Source organism: Maniola hyperantus, chromosome 4, assembly GCF_902806685.2.
Source record: "Maniola hyperantus chromosome 4, iAphHyp1.2, whole genome shotgun sequence".
NCBI classification, from domain to species: Eukaryota; Metazoa; Arthropoda; class Insecta; order Lepidoptera; family Nymphalidae; genus Maniola; species Maniola hyperantus.
The window spans coordinates 1786885-1802755 of record NC_048539.1 but is presented as its reverse complement, the minus strand read 5'-3'; the positions used below and the strand labels follow the sequence as shown (position 1 = coordinate 1802755).

At 43.4% G+C, this 15871-nt stretch overlaps 1 protein-coding gene across 1 annotated transcript; it reads right to left on the bottom strand.

The window, feature by feature from the left end:
• Nucleotides 1-10554: 10554 nt before the first annotated feature.
• On the bottom strand, nucleotides 10555-14403 carry LOC138402294 (uncharacterized). The gene is made up of 5 exons (XM_069498438.1): nucleotides 14245-14403; nucleotides 13657-13784; nucleotides 12760-12887; nucleotides 11465-11582; nucleotides 10555-10642 (listed from the first exon to the last, which is right to left on the bottom strand). Exons 1-5 carry the CDS (start codon nucleotides 14401-14403, stop codon nucleotides 10555-10557), a joined length of 621 nt encoding a protein of 206 aa, XP_069354539.1.
• Between the last annotated feature and the right edge of the window lie 1468 nt (nucleotides 14404-15871).

Sequence of the window (15871 nt, the reverse complement as noted above, 5' to 3'; positions counted from 1 at the left end):
CATCAGGTCACTCTCCCCATTCTGAGGCAGACTTCACAGATACGGGAGATTCCCGTCGCCGTTCGTGGTGTCTCCTGTTTCCCACATCCTCTCCTGTCATTGCGTATCTGGATACCTAGCTCTCGCTTCCCTCCTCTGAGCTCGTCGCGTCCTCATTCTCCACGCTTCCTTCCTCCTCTCCGCGTCCCCTTCCCCTGCGTTAGGTGGACGGACAGCATCTAGGGTTGCCAGGTCGCCAAACCTAATAGCCGGACAGACCAGCCAGTTTGGCCGGACATTTGGGTAGACGGGCCGGACACCCTACATTATTGAGGATTTTGTGTCTGAGTAATTATAGGTACGACAAAAAAATTGTATGTAAAAATCAAGCTTTTTTATTATTGTCATAAATCTTGTGTTCAGGTGGCACTGCCGCCCGCGGGAGCGACCGACAGTCGACTCGCCTGTACTTGGCCACGCTCGTTTGCGAAATGTAAAAGCCTAACAAAAGACGGACAAGCCGGACACCGTTTATTTTGGCCGGACACGCAATCAAAAAGCCTACCTATGTATGTCCGGCTTTATCCGGACGTCTGGCAACCCTAACAGCATCAAACGAGTCGCAGGAAGCAGCTGTATCTAGAAAGAAAGTGGTGTGTAAATGTTCTTACAAGATACCTATGTCCAGCTGTGGACGTCTATCGGTTGATGACGACAACGTGCTTACCTACCATTAGAACTCTTCGATGCAATTCAGACTCCCCAGCCTCTATGTATTGGATCTCCTTATCCTCATAACATGCGACTAAATGAATGAAAATAAAAAATAGTAAGACGAATAACGCAATCTGAGCATAGTGTAGTATCTGCAAATACCAAATTATAATCATTAAAATTAATTTGTGTACTATCAGTAACCCTTATCAGTACCCTTATTATAAATGCGAAAGTGTGTTTGTTTGTTGGTTTATTGGTTTGTTGGTTTGTTGGTTTGTTCTTCAATCACGTCGCAACGGTGTAACGGATTGACGTGATTTTTTGTATGGGTATAGATAAAGACCTGGAGAGTGACATAGGCTACTTTTTATCCCGGAAAATTAAAGAGTTCCCACGGGATTTTTAAAAACATAATTCCACGCGGACGAAGTCGCGGGTATCAGCTAGTTATAAATACGAAAGTGTGTTTGTTTGTTGGTTCACGTCGCAACGGAGCAACGGATTGAAGTGATTTTTTGCATGGATTTAGTTAAAGACCTGGAGAATGACATAGGCTACTTTTTATCCCGGAAAATTAAAGAGTTCCCTCGGGATTTTTACAAACCAAAATCCACGCGGACGAAATCACGGGCATCAACTTGTTTCCTATAAAAAGAATAGTTTTGATAGTAAAAAACTGAGCAAGTGCTAATCAGACTCGCGCATCGAGGGCATAGTTACAAACCAGCAGGCAGGCGGGTCACCTGATGTTAGGTGATTACAGCCACTCATGAACATTCCTCACCACCAGAGGAACCGTCAATGCGTTGCTGGTCTTTCAGGAAGGCAAGCAGGCAGGCAGGCAGACAACAAAGTGATCCTATAAGAATTCCGTTTTTCCTTTTGAGGTACGGAACCCTAAAAAAGGATCTGGCACAACGGGTGCTTTAATTGCACCTGTGGAACCAAAGACTCCTTACCTTCCAAATATAGGTCTTGAAGAGTTGATTATACAGGCCGGCAGCTATGATCCATATTAAACACTCCTTACCTTCCAAATATAGGTCTTGAAGAGTTGATTATACAGGCCGGCAGCTATGATCCATATTAAACACTCCTTACCTTCCAAATATAGGTCTTGAAGAGTTGATTATACAGGCCGGCAGCTATGATCCATATTAAACACTCCTTACCTTCCAAATATAGGTCTTGAAGAGTTGATTATACAGGCCGGCAGCTATGATCCATATTAAACACTCCTTACCTTCCAAATATAGGTCTTGAAGAGTTGATTATACAGGCCGGCAGCTATGATCCATATTAAACACTCCTTACCTTCCAAATATAGGTCTTGAAGAGTTGATTATACAGGCCGGCAGCTATGATCCATATTAAACACTCCTTACCTTCCAAATATAGGTCTTGAAGAGTTGATTATACAGGCCGGCAGCTATGATCCATATTAAACACTCCTTACCTTCCAAATATAGGTCTTGAAGAGTTGATTATACAGGCCGGCAGCTATGATCCATATTAAACACTCCTTACCTTCCAAATATAGGTCTTGAAGAGTTGATTATACAGGCCGGCAGCTATGATCCATATTAAACACTCCTTACCTTCCAAATATAGGTCTTGAAGAGTTGATTATACAGGCCGGCAGCTATGATCCATATTAAACACTCCTTACCTTCCAAATATAGGTCTTGAAGAGTTGATTATACAGGCCGGCAGCTATGGTCCATATTAAACACTCCTTACCTTCCAAATATAGGTCTTGAAGAGTTGATTATACAGGCCGGCAGCTATGATCCATATTAAACACTCCTTACCTTCCAAATATAGGTCTTGAAGAGTTGATTATACAGGCCGGCAGCTATGATCCATATTAAACACTCCTTACCTTCCAAATATAGGTCTTGAAGAGTTGATTATACAGGCCGGCAGCTATGATCCATATTAAACACTCCTTACCTTCCAAATATAGGTCTTGAAGAGTTGATTATACAGGCCGGCAGCTATGATCCATATTAAACACTCCTTACCTTCCAAATATAGGTCTTGAAGAGTTGATTATACAGGCCGGCAGCTATGATCCATATTAAACACTCCTTACCTTCCAAATATAGGTCTTGAAGAGTTGATTATACAGGCCGGCAGCTATGATCCATATTAAACACTCCTTACCTTCCAAATATAGGTCTTGAAGAGTTGATTATACAGGCCGGCAGCTATGGTCCATATTAAAAGATTGATTACGAAGAGAAGACAGTTATACCCGTATTCCTTGCAATAAAATATTTTTACGAACATTGAACTGAAATCAGAGATCAGAGTCTAAAATAGTACGATATATAAAAAGAAAAGGTGACTGACTGACTGACTGACTGACTGACTGACTGACTGACTGATCTATCAACGCACAGCTGAAACTACTGGACGGATTGGGCTGAAATTTGGCATGCAGATAGCTATTATGACGTAGGCATCCGCTAAGAAAGGATTTTTGGAAATTCAACCCCTAAGGGGGTGAAATAGGGGTTTTAAATTTGTGTAGTCCACGCGGACGAAGTCGCGGGCATAAGCTAGTCTAAATATATAAAAGGAAAAGGTGACTGACTGACTGATCTATCAACGCACAGCTGAAACTACTGGACGGATTGGGCTGAAATTTGGCATGCAGATAGCTATTAGCCCGAGACGTTGGTTCGACCAGATTCAAGAAGCGGTCGACACACCCTTCTGCAATGCCTTCCGTACGGCCTCCAGCAGGGATTTTTTTTTGTTTGGCGCAACATCGTGAAGGTGATATCTCGAGGGAGCACGTTCCTCCTCCTCCTCCTTCCTGTCACCAGCTGTCACATTCCTGTCGCGGTACTACTGGTCCCCATACAATCTCTATAAGCTTATATGACATTACATTCCGAGCTACATCTATCAACGTAGGGATGTAAAATCTCATATTAGATTTAGATTTATTTATTCATTTGCTTTCATGGTTACATGAAGCCCCGTTAGGGCATTGCAAAGTTAGGTACATTAACAATACATATGTACATGCCAAATATATAATGATTATACAATTACATGCAAGCTACGTGTTACATTATTTTATAATAGACTAGCTTATGCCCGCGACTTCGTCGGCGTGGACTACACAAATTTTAAACCCCTATTTTACACCCTTAGGTTTGATCTTTAACTATGAGATTTTAACATGAGCTTAATGAAATATGTCATACTGCTAATTGCAAAAATATTAACTACAAAACTTCTTTATAGACACTTCAAAACTGACAGACTTTCATACAAACTTCAAACCCCTATTTTACCCCTTTAGGGGTTGCATTTTGAAGAATCCTTTCTTAGCGGACGCCTACGTTATAATAGCTATCTGCATACCGAATTTCAGCGTGATCCGTCCAGTAGTTTGAGCTGTGTGTTGATAGATCAGTCAGTCACCTTTTTAACCGACTTCAAAAAAAGGAGGAGGTTCTCAATTCATCGGAATCTTTTTTTTTTATTTTTTTTTTTATTTTTTTTTTTTATCCTTTTATATATATAAATTTTATCAGGTATTATATACGGCATTCATTTTGAATCGAAATCGTTTTTATTTTATTTATTGACTAGCTGACCCGGATGATGAGAGATGATGGAGGTGGGGGTTGAATTTCCAAAAATTCTGAAATACATATTTCTTAATTTGTTGCCTAAAACCCAAATACCAATTTTCATGCAAATAACTTAAAAAATGACGGACTTTCATACAAATTTCCATCCCCCATTTAACCCACTTAGGGATGGAATTCCAAAAAATCCTTTCTTAGTGGATACCTACTCTTTACAAAGAACACACCCTCCAAATTTCATGTTTCTAGGACCAGCGGTTTAGGCTGTGCGTTGATATATACGCCAGTCAGTCAGTCAGGACTTCGAATTTTATATATATAGATTGCACTAATTAATTTAGTTTGTTATAATTAAATTAGATTCTTCTTTGTTAATCATTTAGTAATATTAGGTAGGTACGAGTATATTAATATAAAAACAGTTTCGATTATCAGTAAGAATGTCATATTAAATTTGACGACCTCCCTGACGCAGTGGTGAGCGCTTAATAGTGGGAGGTCCCGGGTTCGATTCCTGGCAGGGGTTTGGAATTTTATCATTTCTAAATTTCTGGTCTGGTCTGGTGGGAGGCTTCGGCCGTGGCTAGTTACCACCCTACCGGCAAAGCCGTGCCGCCAAGCAATTTAGCGTTCCGGTACGATGCCGTGTAGAAACCAAAGGGGTATGGGTTTAATAAAAACTGCCATACCCCTTCCAGGTTAGCCCGCTATCATCTTAGACTGCATCATCACTTACCACCAGGTGAGATTGCAGTCAATGGCTAACTTGTATCTAAATTAAAAAAAAAAAATAATTAAACTTAAATTAACAGGCTTAATAATTATTAAGCATACCTACTGTTGCGATTGGTAAGGTATGGATGGATCATGAACGCCCTGAATGGTTGACTACGCAAAAAGGTTGAACATAACTTACTCAAAGTATTCCATTTGGGCTAGAGTAAATAGCTCTTGATTAGGAGTAGTGTAAAAAATTTCGTCGTGCTTGATGGTTTTGTTAACGAATTGTTCTGTAAACTCCTCCAATTCCATACAAGTAACGTTCCCTACTGGTGCATTAATTATTCTCTCATAACATCTGTAAAAAACCGGTCAAGTGCGAGTCAGGCTCGCGCAATGAGGGTTCCGTACTACAGTCGTCTTTTTTCGACATTTTGCACGACAATTCAAAAACTATGATGCATAAAAATAAATAAAAATCTGTTTTAGAATGCACAGGTGAATCCCTTTCATATGATACCCCACTTGATATAGTTATCTTATTTCGAAAATGGAAAATACTAACTATTGTAAGGCAACGTGTAGGCATTGTACGCGACAGTGGGGCGCGGGGGTGCCGCCAAGCATTTCCCCGTGACCGCCGCAGGCGCGTCCCGCTCCTCCGTCTGCCCCTCAGTACTCCCATGTTCGACAACGTGCACGCACGCAAGACAGCGAGCTCGTCACGAGCCCTGCCGCGTTAACATTATTTACCTCGTGCCTATGTAATTCAAGTGATTGTTATTTGTAATATACTTTTATTTTATGTGAGCCAAGCATTTTATTAGCTCATAGTGGCGCCCAACGTGGGGCCAACGTCAACGGACATTTTGTTACGATCCATGAACACTGCCGTGCTAAAGTGAGGTCAACTCAATAGACGTTTTACGTAACGAACGGGGATACCTATCGCGTCGAGTTAATTACATCGCGTACGAGAGGTCCGTCGCGCTTCTGGGAAGCCAACGGCCATTTTGGGTGATTGTGAAGCGACACATCGCTACCTAACCCTACTACGACGCGATGACGACGCGCAGCAAGACCCGGACGGAGTCGAAAAACGAAGGGATGGCCAGCCCGGATGACCGGGAGCAAGAAGTAGAAGATCTCATCGGAAGCGCGACCCGGGAGTCGCCTTCTGCACTGATGATAACGGAGAGCCAGCTCGCCGCACTCATCCGAGGGATCTCGGGTGGAAATATCAGCACGCCGCCCGCGCCGCCGCCATGCGGGACGTTCGCGAAGTGTTCGGCTCGCTTCGCGGGGAGTTTGCCGCGCGATCCCGACGTGCTAGAAGCTTTCATCGATGCAGTCGAGGTGTATAAGGACTGCACTAACGTCTCCGATGAACACGCTCTGCGAGGCCTACCCATGCTTCTCACTGGTGAGGCAGCTGTCTGGTGGCAAGGCGTGAAGGCAACAACGACCACGTGGGCCGCCGCGATAGAGTGTCTACGAGGCATGTTCGGCGCACCACGAGCTCCATACAAGATCTTCCGTGATGTTTTCGCCGCCGAGCAACAGGACAGCGAGCGTGCCGACGTGTTCGTCGCGCGCACTCGTGCGATGCTTTCGAAACTTCCGTACAACCTCGAGGACCACATCCAAGTAGACATGTGTTATGGACTTTTACATAAACGCGTGCGTAAACGGTTGAAGCGTGAGGAATGCGTAAGTACTGAGGGGTTGTTACGTAGGGCTAGGGAAGTCGAAGAAAACATAGAAGAATTAGTAAACGTAAGTAGTAAACCTGTTTCAAAGAACTCTTCTCATAATAATAATATGGAAAGTTTGCCTAGTACGAGTCACGCTGACAAGGTAACTATTAAACCACGGCAAAGTCGCCCCAAGTGCAGCTTTTGTCATATTTTTGGGCATGTAGTGTCAGAATGCCGTAGGTTAAAAGACAAAGAGAAAGAAAAATCTGAATCAAGCTCTAAGAGCGACAATAGTAGTGCGTTGCGGTGTTATGGATGTGGCCAGCTAGGGGTAGTGAGATCTCGGTGCACTACCTGCAGGGCTGCCAGTAACAATAATAAAGCAGGCGATAAACAAGTGGATTTTCACAGCTTTTCAGAAGTCAACGAACCTACTTCTGCACCGGCTCGCCCCGTGGTGCGGGTGAGCGCCGCGGGCCGAGCAGGCGTCGCCATGCTGGATACCGGAGCGACGCACTGCATCGCCAGCCCGGGACTGCATCACATCCTGCTGGATGCAGGGGTGCAGTTCTACGAGTCGCAACGATCAGTGAGACTCGCTGATGGGACTCGCCGGGTGAGTAGAATTTTCACCGGTGACACAGAACTCGAATTGGGAGGCCGCGATTTGCCCATTACCTTTATGGTACTACCTGATGCTGCCGATGCTAGAACTTTACTCGGCCTTGACTTTATTACTCAGGCAGGCATAATAGTTGATGCGCCTCAACAAGTCTGGTACTTTAGTGACTCTCCGAGTACCAAGTATGATTTTGTTACATACCACTTACCATCTAAAAACGATGACCACTCACCATCGCAAAATGATGAACTTCTCGCTTTAAATAATGATCAGTCTGTCTACCTTAGAGATGAAGAGGGTACTAAGCTTACTAGTGACCAGAGGTCCCAGCTGGATCAGCTGCTGTCCAAGTATGCCGACGTGTTCGCAGCTGATGGCCCGCCTACCGAGTACGCTATGCACTGCATTAAGGTGAAGAAGGGTCAACAACCTATTGCGTCACCACCCTATAGAATGTCTGCAGGTAAGAAGGAGATATTAGAAAAGGAGCTGCAAAAGTTACTCGAGCAGGACATAATAGAAGAATGCGAATCACCATGGGCTGCAAACGTTGTTTTAGTAGGAAAGAAAGATGGAGGAGTGCGCTTATGCGTAGACTATAGGAAGCTTAATTCAGTCACCGAACCCGACCGGTATCCACTTCCTCGGATGGAAGATATCCTTCACGAGGCAAAGGCGAGCAACTACATGTCAACTCTTGACCTTCGCTCGGGATACTTTCAGGCTTTAGTACAGCCTGAAGATCGGGATAAGACTGCGTTTGTCACGCCGTTAGGGACTTATAGGTTCAAACGAATGCCGATGGGTCTGAGGAACTCGGGCGCTACCTTTCAAAGGTTGATGGACCGTTTTAAATCCAACCTACAGGATATCAATATATGGGCTTACCTTGATGATTTGTGCTTACTTTCAGACTCATACGAGAAGCACCTGGAAGACCTGGAGGCTGTTTTTCAACGCCTGCGGATGTTCAAGCTGCGCGTCCATCGAGGGAAAAGCTGTTTCGCTAGAGACTCCATAAGATTTTTGGGGCATGTGATAGTGCCAGGCGGCTTGTCCACGGACTGCCAGAAAGTGACCGCCATCGCAGCCATGACCCCACCACTAAATCTTAAGCATCTCAAGAGCTTCATTCAAGCCGCAAGTTGGTTCCGGCGTTTCATCCCTAACTTTGCTGCTACAGCCAAACCGCTGACGGATCTGCTGAAGAAGGCCAGCACCTGGCGATGGGAGCAACCCCAGCAAGATGCATTCGAACAGTTAAAGGTAAAACTTACATCTGCACCTATATTACGACAAGCTGATGGCACAAAACCCTACTCGCTGTACACTGATAGTAGTGGCTACGCCCTCGGGGCTGCTTTGATGCAAGGGGAGGGGCCTGACGAACGTCCAATCGAATACGCCAGCCGCCTACTCAATAGCGCCGAGAAAAACTACACGACGACGGAGAGAGAAGCGCTCGCGGTTGTATGGGCGGTGCAGAAATTTAGAGGATATATAGAAGGATCGACAGTACGTGTGATGACCGACCACCAACCGCTGAAATGGCTCATGAGCTTGAAATCGCCGAGTGGTCGTCTAGCACGCTGGGCGCTGTCGCTACAAGAGTATAATCTTGAGATAAATTATACACCAGGTAAAAAGAACGTTATCGCCGATGCACTATCGCGTCCATCGTGCGCTAACGATGATGCGTGCGACTTCTGTTATACTATCGTGGATATGCCCACGCGAAACCCAGCAGATATCAGAGAGAACCAGATGAAAGATCTTGAAGTCAAGAAAGTTATAGACGACATGGAATCGAACGATCCCTTTAAAGCGCGAGTGTGGTCCGACAAAGGCTACGTCATGTCAGACGGCATTCTGTACAGGTGCTCAGCCGACGACGAGGACGTCGAGCAGCCCTGCCTCGTGGTGCCGCAGCACGAGCGCGCGCGCGCCCTCGCCGACCTACACGACGCACCGACCGCTGGTCACTTTGGTGTCGAGCGCACCTTGGAACGTCTGAGAGCCAGATACTACTGGCCAGGTATGAGAGCCCAGGTAGCTGACTACATCAAGCGATGCGTTCCCTGTCAGAGATATAAAGTGGATACCCGGAAACCAGCTGGCCTAGTACAGACGCCAGCTACGGCGAGAAGGTTCGAAGTCATATCTATCGACTTGTTTGGTCCTCTCCCTGAGACCCAAGAAGGGAATCGCTGGATCTTTATAGTAGAAGATGTATGTAGTCGGTGGGTCGAGCTGTTCGCACTTAAAGCTGCTACGAGCGCAGAGTGTGCTAAAATTCTCATCAACGAAATTTACTTTAGGTACGGGACGAGCCGCCGGGTGATTTCCGATAACGGAGTCCAATTCATCAGTGACGTGATGCAGCAGGCGTGCCACGCCATGGGAGTCACCCAGGCACTTACCCCACTCTATCACCCGCAAAGTAACCCAATTGAGAGGAAGAATCGAGACCTCAAGCCACAGCTCGCTATATTAGTCGGCCGAGATCACACCTCGTGGGATACTCACCTCGCCGCTATCCGCTTTGCGATGAACTCAGCTGTGACTGCCAGTACCGGATTCTCACCTGCTTATCTCACCTTCGGGCGGGAACTCCGAGCTCCTAGCGATGCCACCACCGACGTCCGCGCCATTTTAGAAGAAGACAATTTCGTCCCTAGCTTTACGCCTTACCTGAAAAAGATGGCTAATGTACTAGCCCAAGCCAGAGATGTGCATGAACGCGCGCAAGCGGAATCAAAGAAGTACGCAGATGATGGGCGACGGCCGGCGCCTTTGTATAAGGAGGGTGATTTGGTCCTGCTGAAGACCCACGGCTCCAACGACGCTGCCAGAGGGCAAACGCCGAAACTACTGCCGCGTCGCGACGGCCCGTACCGCGTGCGCCAGGTGTGCGGTCCTGCTACTTTCCAGCTGGAGAAAATCAGCGATCAGGAGGTTATTGGTAAGTACCACTCGTCTGATCTTACTCCCTTCGTTGGTCACATCCAAGCGCCGCTTCAGGAAAAGCGTAAACGGGGCCGCCCCCGTAAGCTAGGTGCTAGTCCTATTGGTACCATGCTACCACCAGGACTATAGGGGGGAGATGTAAGGCAACGTGTAGGCATTGTACGCGACAGTGGGGCGCGGGGGTGCCGCCAAGCATTTCCCCGTGACCGCCGCAGGCGCGTCCCGCTCCTCCGTCTGCCCCTCAGTACTCCCATGTTCGACAACGTGCACGCACGCAAGACAGCGAGCTCGTCACGAGCCCTGCCGCGTTAACATTATTTACCTCGTGCCTATGTAATTCAAGTGATTGTTATTTGTAATATACTTTTATTTTATGTGAGCCAAGCATTTTATTAGCTCATACTATTAGTTTAATTTTTTTTGTGTGATGTTACCACAAATTCACGGTTTTCAGATTTTTCCCCGAATGTCAGCCATAAGACCTACCTGTCTGCCAAATTTCATGATTCTAGGTCAGCGGGAAGTATAGTATAGGTTTCTTGATAGACAGACAGACAGACAGACAACAAAGTGATCCTATAAGGGTTCCGTTTTTCCTTTTGAGGTACGGAACCCTAAAAAGTAGTGTGAACTGTGAGCTACAGATTTTAGACTTATTTCGTGGCTTAAGGTGGTTTGATGAATGATGATGATGATGATGATGATGATGATGATGATGACGATGATGATGATGATGATGATGATGATGATGATGATGATGATGATGATGATGATGATGATGATGATGATGATGATGATGATGATGATGATGATGATGATGATGATGATGATGATGATGATGATGATGATGATGATGATGATGATGATGATGATGATGATGATGATGATGATGATGATGATGATGATGATGATGATGATGATGATGATGTTGATGATGATGTTGATGATGATGATGATGATGATGATGATGATGATGATGATGATGATGATGATGATGATGATGATGATGATGATGATGATGATGATGATGATGATGATGATGATGATGATGATGATGATGATGATGATGATGATGATGATGATGATGATGATGATGATGATGATGATGATGATGATTATGATTATGATGATGATGATGATACTCTCCTTACCTATTCCAGGGAGTCCTGAAGATCACTCCAGCTATAGCGTAATAAAAATGAAAAGCCGTGTTGTACGACATAGTTTGGACGAGGAATCTAGCACTGATTACGTTAATCCAGTTTAAACCTGGAACATTACAATATTACCATTACTATACTCTATCCAAGGAAAGAAGTTAGTATAGGGCTCTCTCTGTTACGTAATCCCATACAAATGATAGAGATGAAAATCTCAGTGGCCGTTAACCATTTTGAGCCACCGACCAATCACAAACAAAACTATGATTTCGAAATATTATTATATCATTGCATGCCGCAAAGTAGAATTTGGATGTACCTACACTAATAATACCTTTAAGATCTGTAAACTAACCCAAATTCGCAATAAAGAGAATTGAATTGAATTGAATTGAAAACCATTTGAAATTCAATTCAAAAATGTTTTAAAAACAAAAACAATTCATACACACTCGTAACACGCTCGCGTTATAATACACTCGGTGCATGAACTGAGGCACGTACGGGGCTCGGAAAACCCGTACAAGGCTTGTGCCCGGCACGGTCAAGCATAAAATCATCCTTTATCTATCTAAATATATAAAAGCGAAATACCACTCATTCACTGACTGACTGAATAATCACGAAATCTCAGGAACTATAAAGCCTACAAACGTGAAATTTGGAATGTAAGTAGGTTCTTTCTAGGACGTAGGTGTCAGCTAAGAAACGGTTTTGAAAAAGTCCCCCCCTAAGGGCGTGAAAGTTTGTTATTTTTACTTGAAATTAACGTGACGTAGGTCCTTTCTAGGGGGTAGGTATCAGATAATAAAGGATCTAACTAAATTCTTCCCCTAAGGGGGTGAAATGGGGGTTGAAATGTTATATGAAAATTGGCATTTCGGTATACTGGGTTCCGTGCCTTAAGGTGAGACTGAGTGAGTAGGTAAGTGAGGCCTTTTGCATCGGGAAAATTTCAGATCTCATGAGAAACCAGAAATTTTACGCGGACGAAGTCGCGGGCAACTGCTAGTTTGATTTATAAAATTATCTTTATTTTTATCCTTACCTCTGCCTATGTATATCTATCTCCATTTTTATCTTTACCTATTTTATCTACCAGGAATGCAGTTTCTACACGGTGTTTCAGTTCACTGTTAAAGCAAGTGATATTTAATTGCTCAAAACGCACATAACTCCGAAAAGTTAGAGGTGCGTACCCGGAATCGAACCCCTGACCTCCCGAATTGGAGGCAGACGTCTTTACCACTAGGCTATCACCGCCCACTGGGCTATATAATACTTGCCATAAAATATAGGCACCATTTTTGGCACAAATAAATGATGATCCGGTGCGTAGGCGCTTAGGAAAATATAAACGTATGTCATAGAAAGACTTTTGCAGAGAGCATTGGATATGTAAAACCATGTAAACCTGTTAAAAAAACAAAATTAAAAATTAGTTACTAAGTTACACAGCAGACAGTATAAGAACGCAGCAAAAATTAATCCTATATCGGTTTTATTACAAAAAAAATAAAAACCGACTTCGTTACATAAACACTAAAAATTGAAAAATAATTTAATTTATTACCGAATATATTATGTATACAAGAGTTAATATAGTTCCATAATAATACTTTTTGGTGCCGGTGCCAATTAGCTTTAGCTGCGCGAATCGTCTGGACTTCATATTTTTATGGGACTCCACAATGGCACCTCATTTTTTTTGTAAAAATTTTTTATTTCACAATTTTTAGTGGCCCCATGGAATTATGCTATGACTGGTTAAAAATCTACTGTTTACTAAGCTATTACACTGATCGCGAACAATTTACTCTTATCCGTTGAGGAGTTCCAGTATCTATCTTCGAAGATGTTCATCAGATCTTCACCAAATTGAAATGGGACCAACTTTGAAGTATACCCTTTTAAACAAAAAAAGAATTTTCAAAATCGGTCCAGGCGTTTTTGAGTAATCGGGGAACATACATAAAAAAAACGAATCGAGAACCTCCTCCTTTTTTTGAAGTCGGTTAAAAATGAGGTTTTGGCATTGTAGAGCGGTCTCTTTATCACTCATACCAATGTGACGTTTTGTCGGTCTCAACAACAGAGACAATGCTCTATAAAACTGCTATCTCTTTCTAAAGGTCGATGTACATTATTTTCAGCCGCGTAATGTAAAGTGTTTTACCAATTACCTATTAACATTATTCTGCTGCATGCACAGCATTTCTATCTTACTCGAAGAAGAAGTGAACGCTCTGTAGTATGACAGTTTCTCCATAAGCGTAGCAGGAACGGTTGGTCTGTCTGTGTGTATTCTTTGCTGTAAGGACAAAATAGAATGAATTACTGAAAGAAAAACGTTTATTTGTAAATTTTGCCACTCATCAGTCATCATCATCATCATCAACCGATAGACTGCTGGACATAGATCTCTTGTTTGGACTCCCACACGCCACGGTCTTGCACCGCCTGAATCCAGCGGCTCCCAGCGACTCGTCTGATGATGTCCGTCCACCTAGTGGGAGGTCTTCCAACACTGCGTCCTCCGGTGCGAGGTCGCCATTCCAGCACCTTGGGACCCCAACGTCTACTGGTTTTTACGAACTATGTGCCCTGGCCATTGCCACTTCAGCTTCGCAACCCGTCGAGCTATATCGGTTACTCTAGTTCTCCTACGGATCTCCTCATTTCTGATTTGATCACGTAGAGAAACTCCAAGCATAGCTCTCTCCATCGCTCGCTGAGTGACTCTGAGCTTTCTTATGAGACCCATAGCTTACCTGTGGTATAACTACTAAATTCGCTTGATTCATCTGCTCCCGTGATTCATCTTGCTTCTGGTATACCCGAATCGCCGCCAAAGATACAACGCTCTTCCCCGTCGGCCATTCATCCTCAGCCAAACTTTTCTCCTCAACAAGTCCCAAAGTATTCTCCATGTTAATTACTTAGCTTACAAAGAAGCTTCAGAATAACTTAACGTTCAATTGCGAATGAACTTGAAAATATCATCGAGTAATGAATTATGTTATGTATTTTTCTTTTTGATGTTTATCTTTATGAAAAGGATATGTTTTCTCGGGTATTTTGATTTTATCAGCTTATGATAATGGCATTATATTTTGACACAGTTCTTATTTCTTTTTTTTTATGCCAAAGCATAGTACAAAGTACAAAGTAGGTAAGTATTGAAATATAGACAGAGCCAGCGCGTGCCAGACCTTTGTTATTTTATAAAAGCTGAGCGTGTGTGCCCCCAACATTGGGAGGAACGTTTGTTTAGATGTTTGTTTGTGGCTTTGGGAAACAACAGGTAATATTTTTTTTATTTTTTTTTTATTTTGTTTATTTGAAAGTAATCAACAGCGTAAATACATAATTATTATTTATATTTAAATCTAGTTATAACAGAAGGCTAAAAGAGATTACTTAAAATTATAAGTAAAACTATTTTAACAGAATAGATTTAGAATAAATGTAGGTATATACAATAATAAATAATGTAGTTGTAAAAACTTACTAACCTAAGATAAAGTCTACTTTTTTATATTTTCATATATCACGTCAACCCTCTGCCAGACACCCTTAAAGTTTAAAAGTTTTAAGGGTGTCTGGCAGGGGGTTGCCACGATTTCCCTATATTTACTGTTATAGTTAAAAAGAACACACTGTATATCAATGACATGCTATGACTATAGCGGGCTTATAGCCCAGCTGGCTACAATTTTCTCAAATGTTACGATGTTACCCGTCCCAACTGAAACTTCAAGTCTGGCTTGCCAACGGATTACACAATATTCAGCTTATTACGTGATACTAAAAGTAAGAACAGTTGCTAACATCTGTGTGAAAATGTTGCACTAAATTGAACATACAAGTGGAATAAAATTTGAGAAAGAAAATTACATACATACGACCAAGTTTGAACGAGACGAAGTTCGCGTTTTTTGAGCGCTGTGGTCTTATTAGTGGGAGGTCTCGGGTTCGATTCCTGGCAGGGGTTTGGAATTTTATAATTTCTAAATTTCTGGTCTGGTCTGGTGGGAGGCCTCGGCCGTGGCAAGTTACCACCCTACAGGCAAAGCCGTGCCGCCAAGCGATTTAGCGTTCCGGTACGATGCCGTGTAGAAACCAAAGGGGTATGGGTTAAATAAAAACTGCCATACCTCTTCCAGGTTAGGCCGCTAACATCTTAGACTGCATCATCACTTACCATCAGGTGAGATTGCAGTAAAGGGCTAACTCGTATGTTTTAACTACTAGGCTATCACGGCTCGTTGTACCTTACATAGGTATACTAGCTATCCCGTGACTTCGTTCGCGTGGATTTAGGTTTTTAAAAATCCTTTGGGAACTCGTTGATTTTCTGGGAAAAAGTTGCCTATGTCACTCTCCAGGTCTTTGACT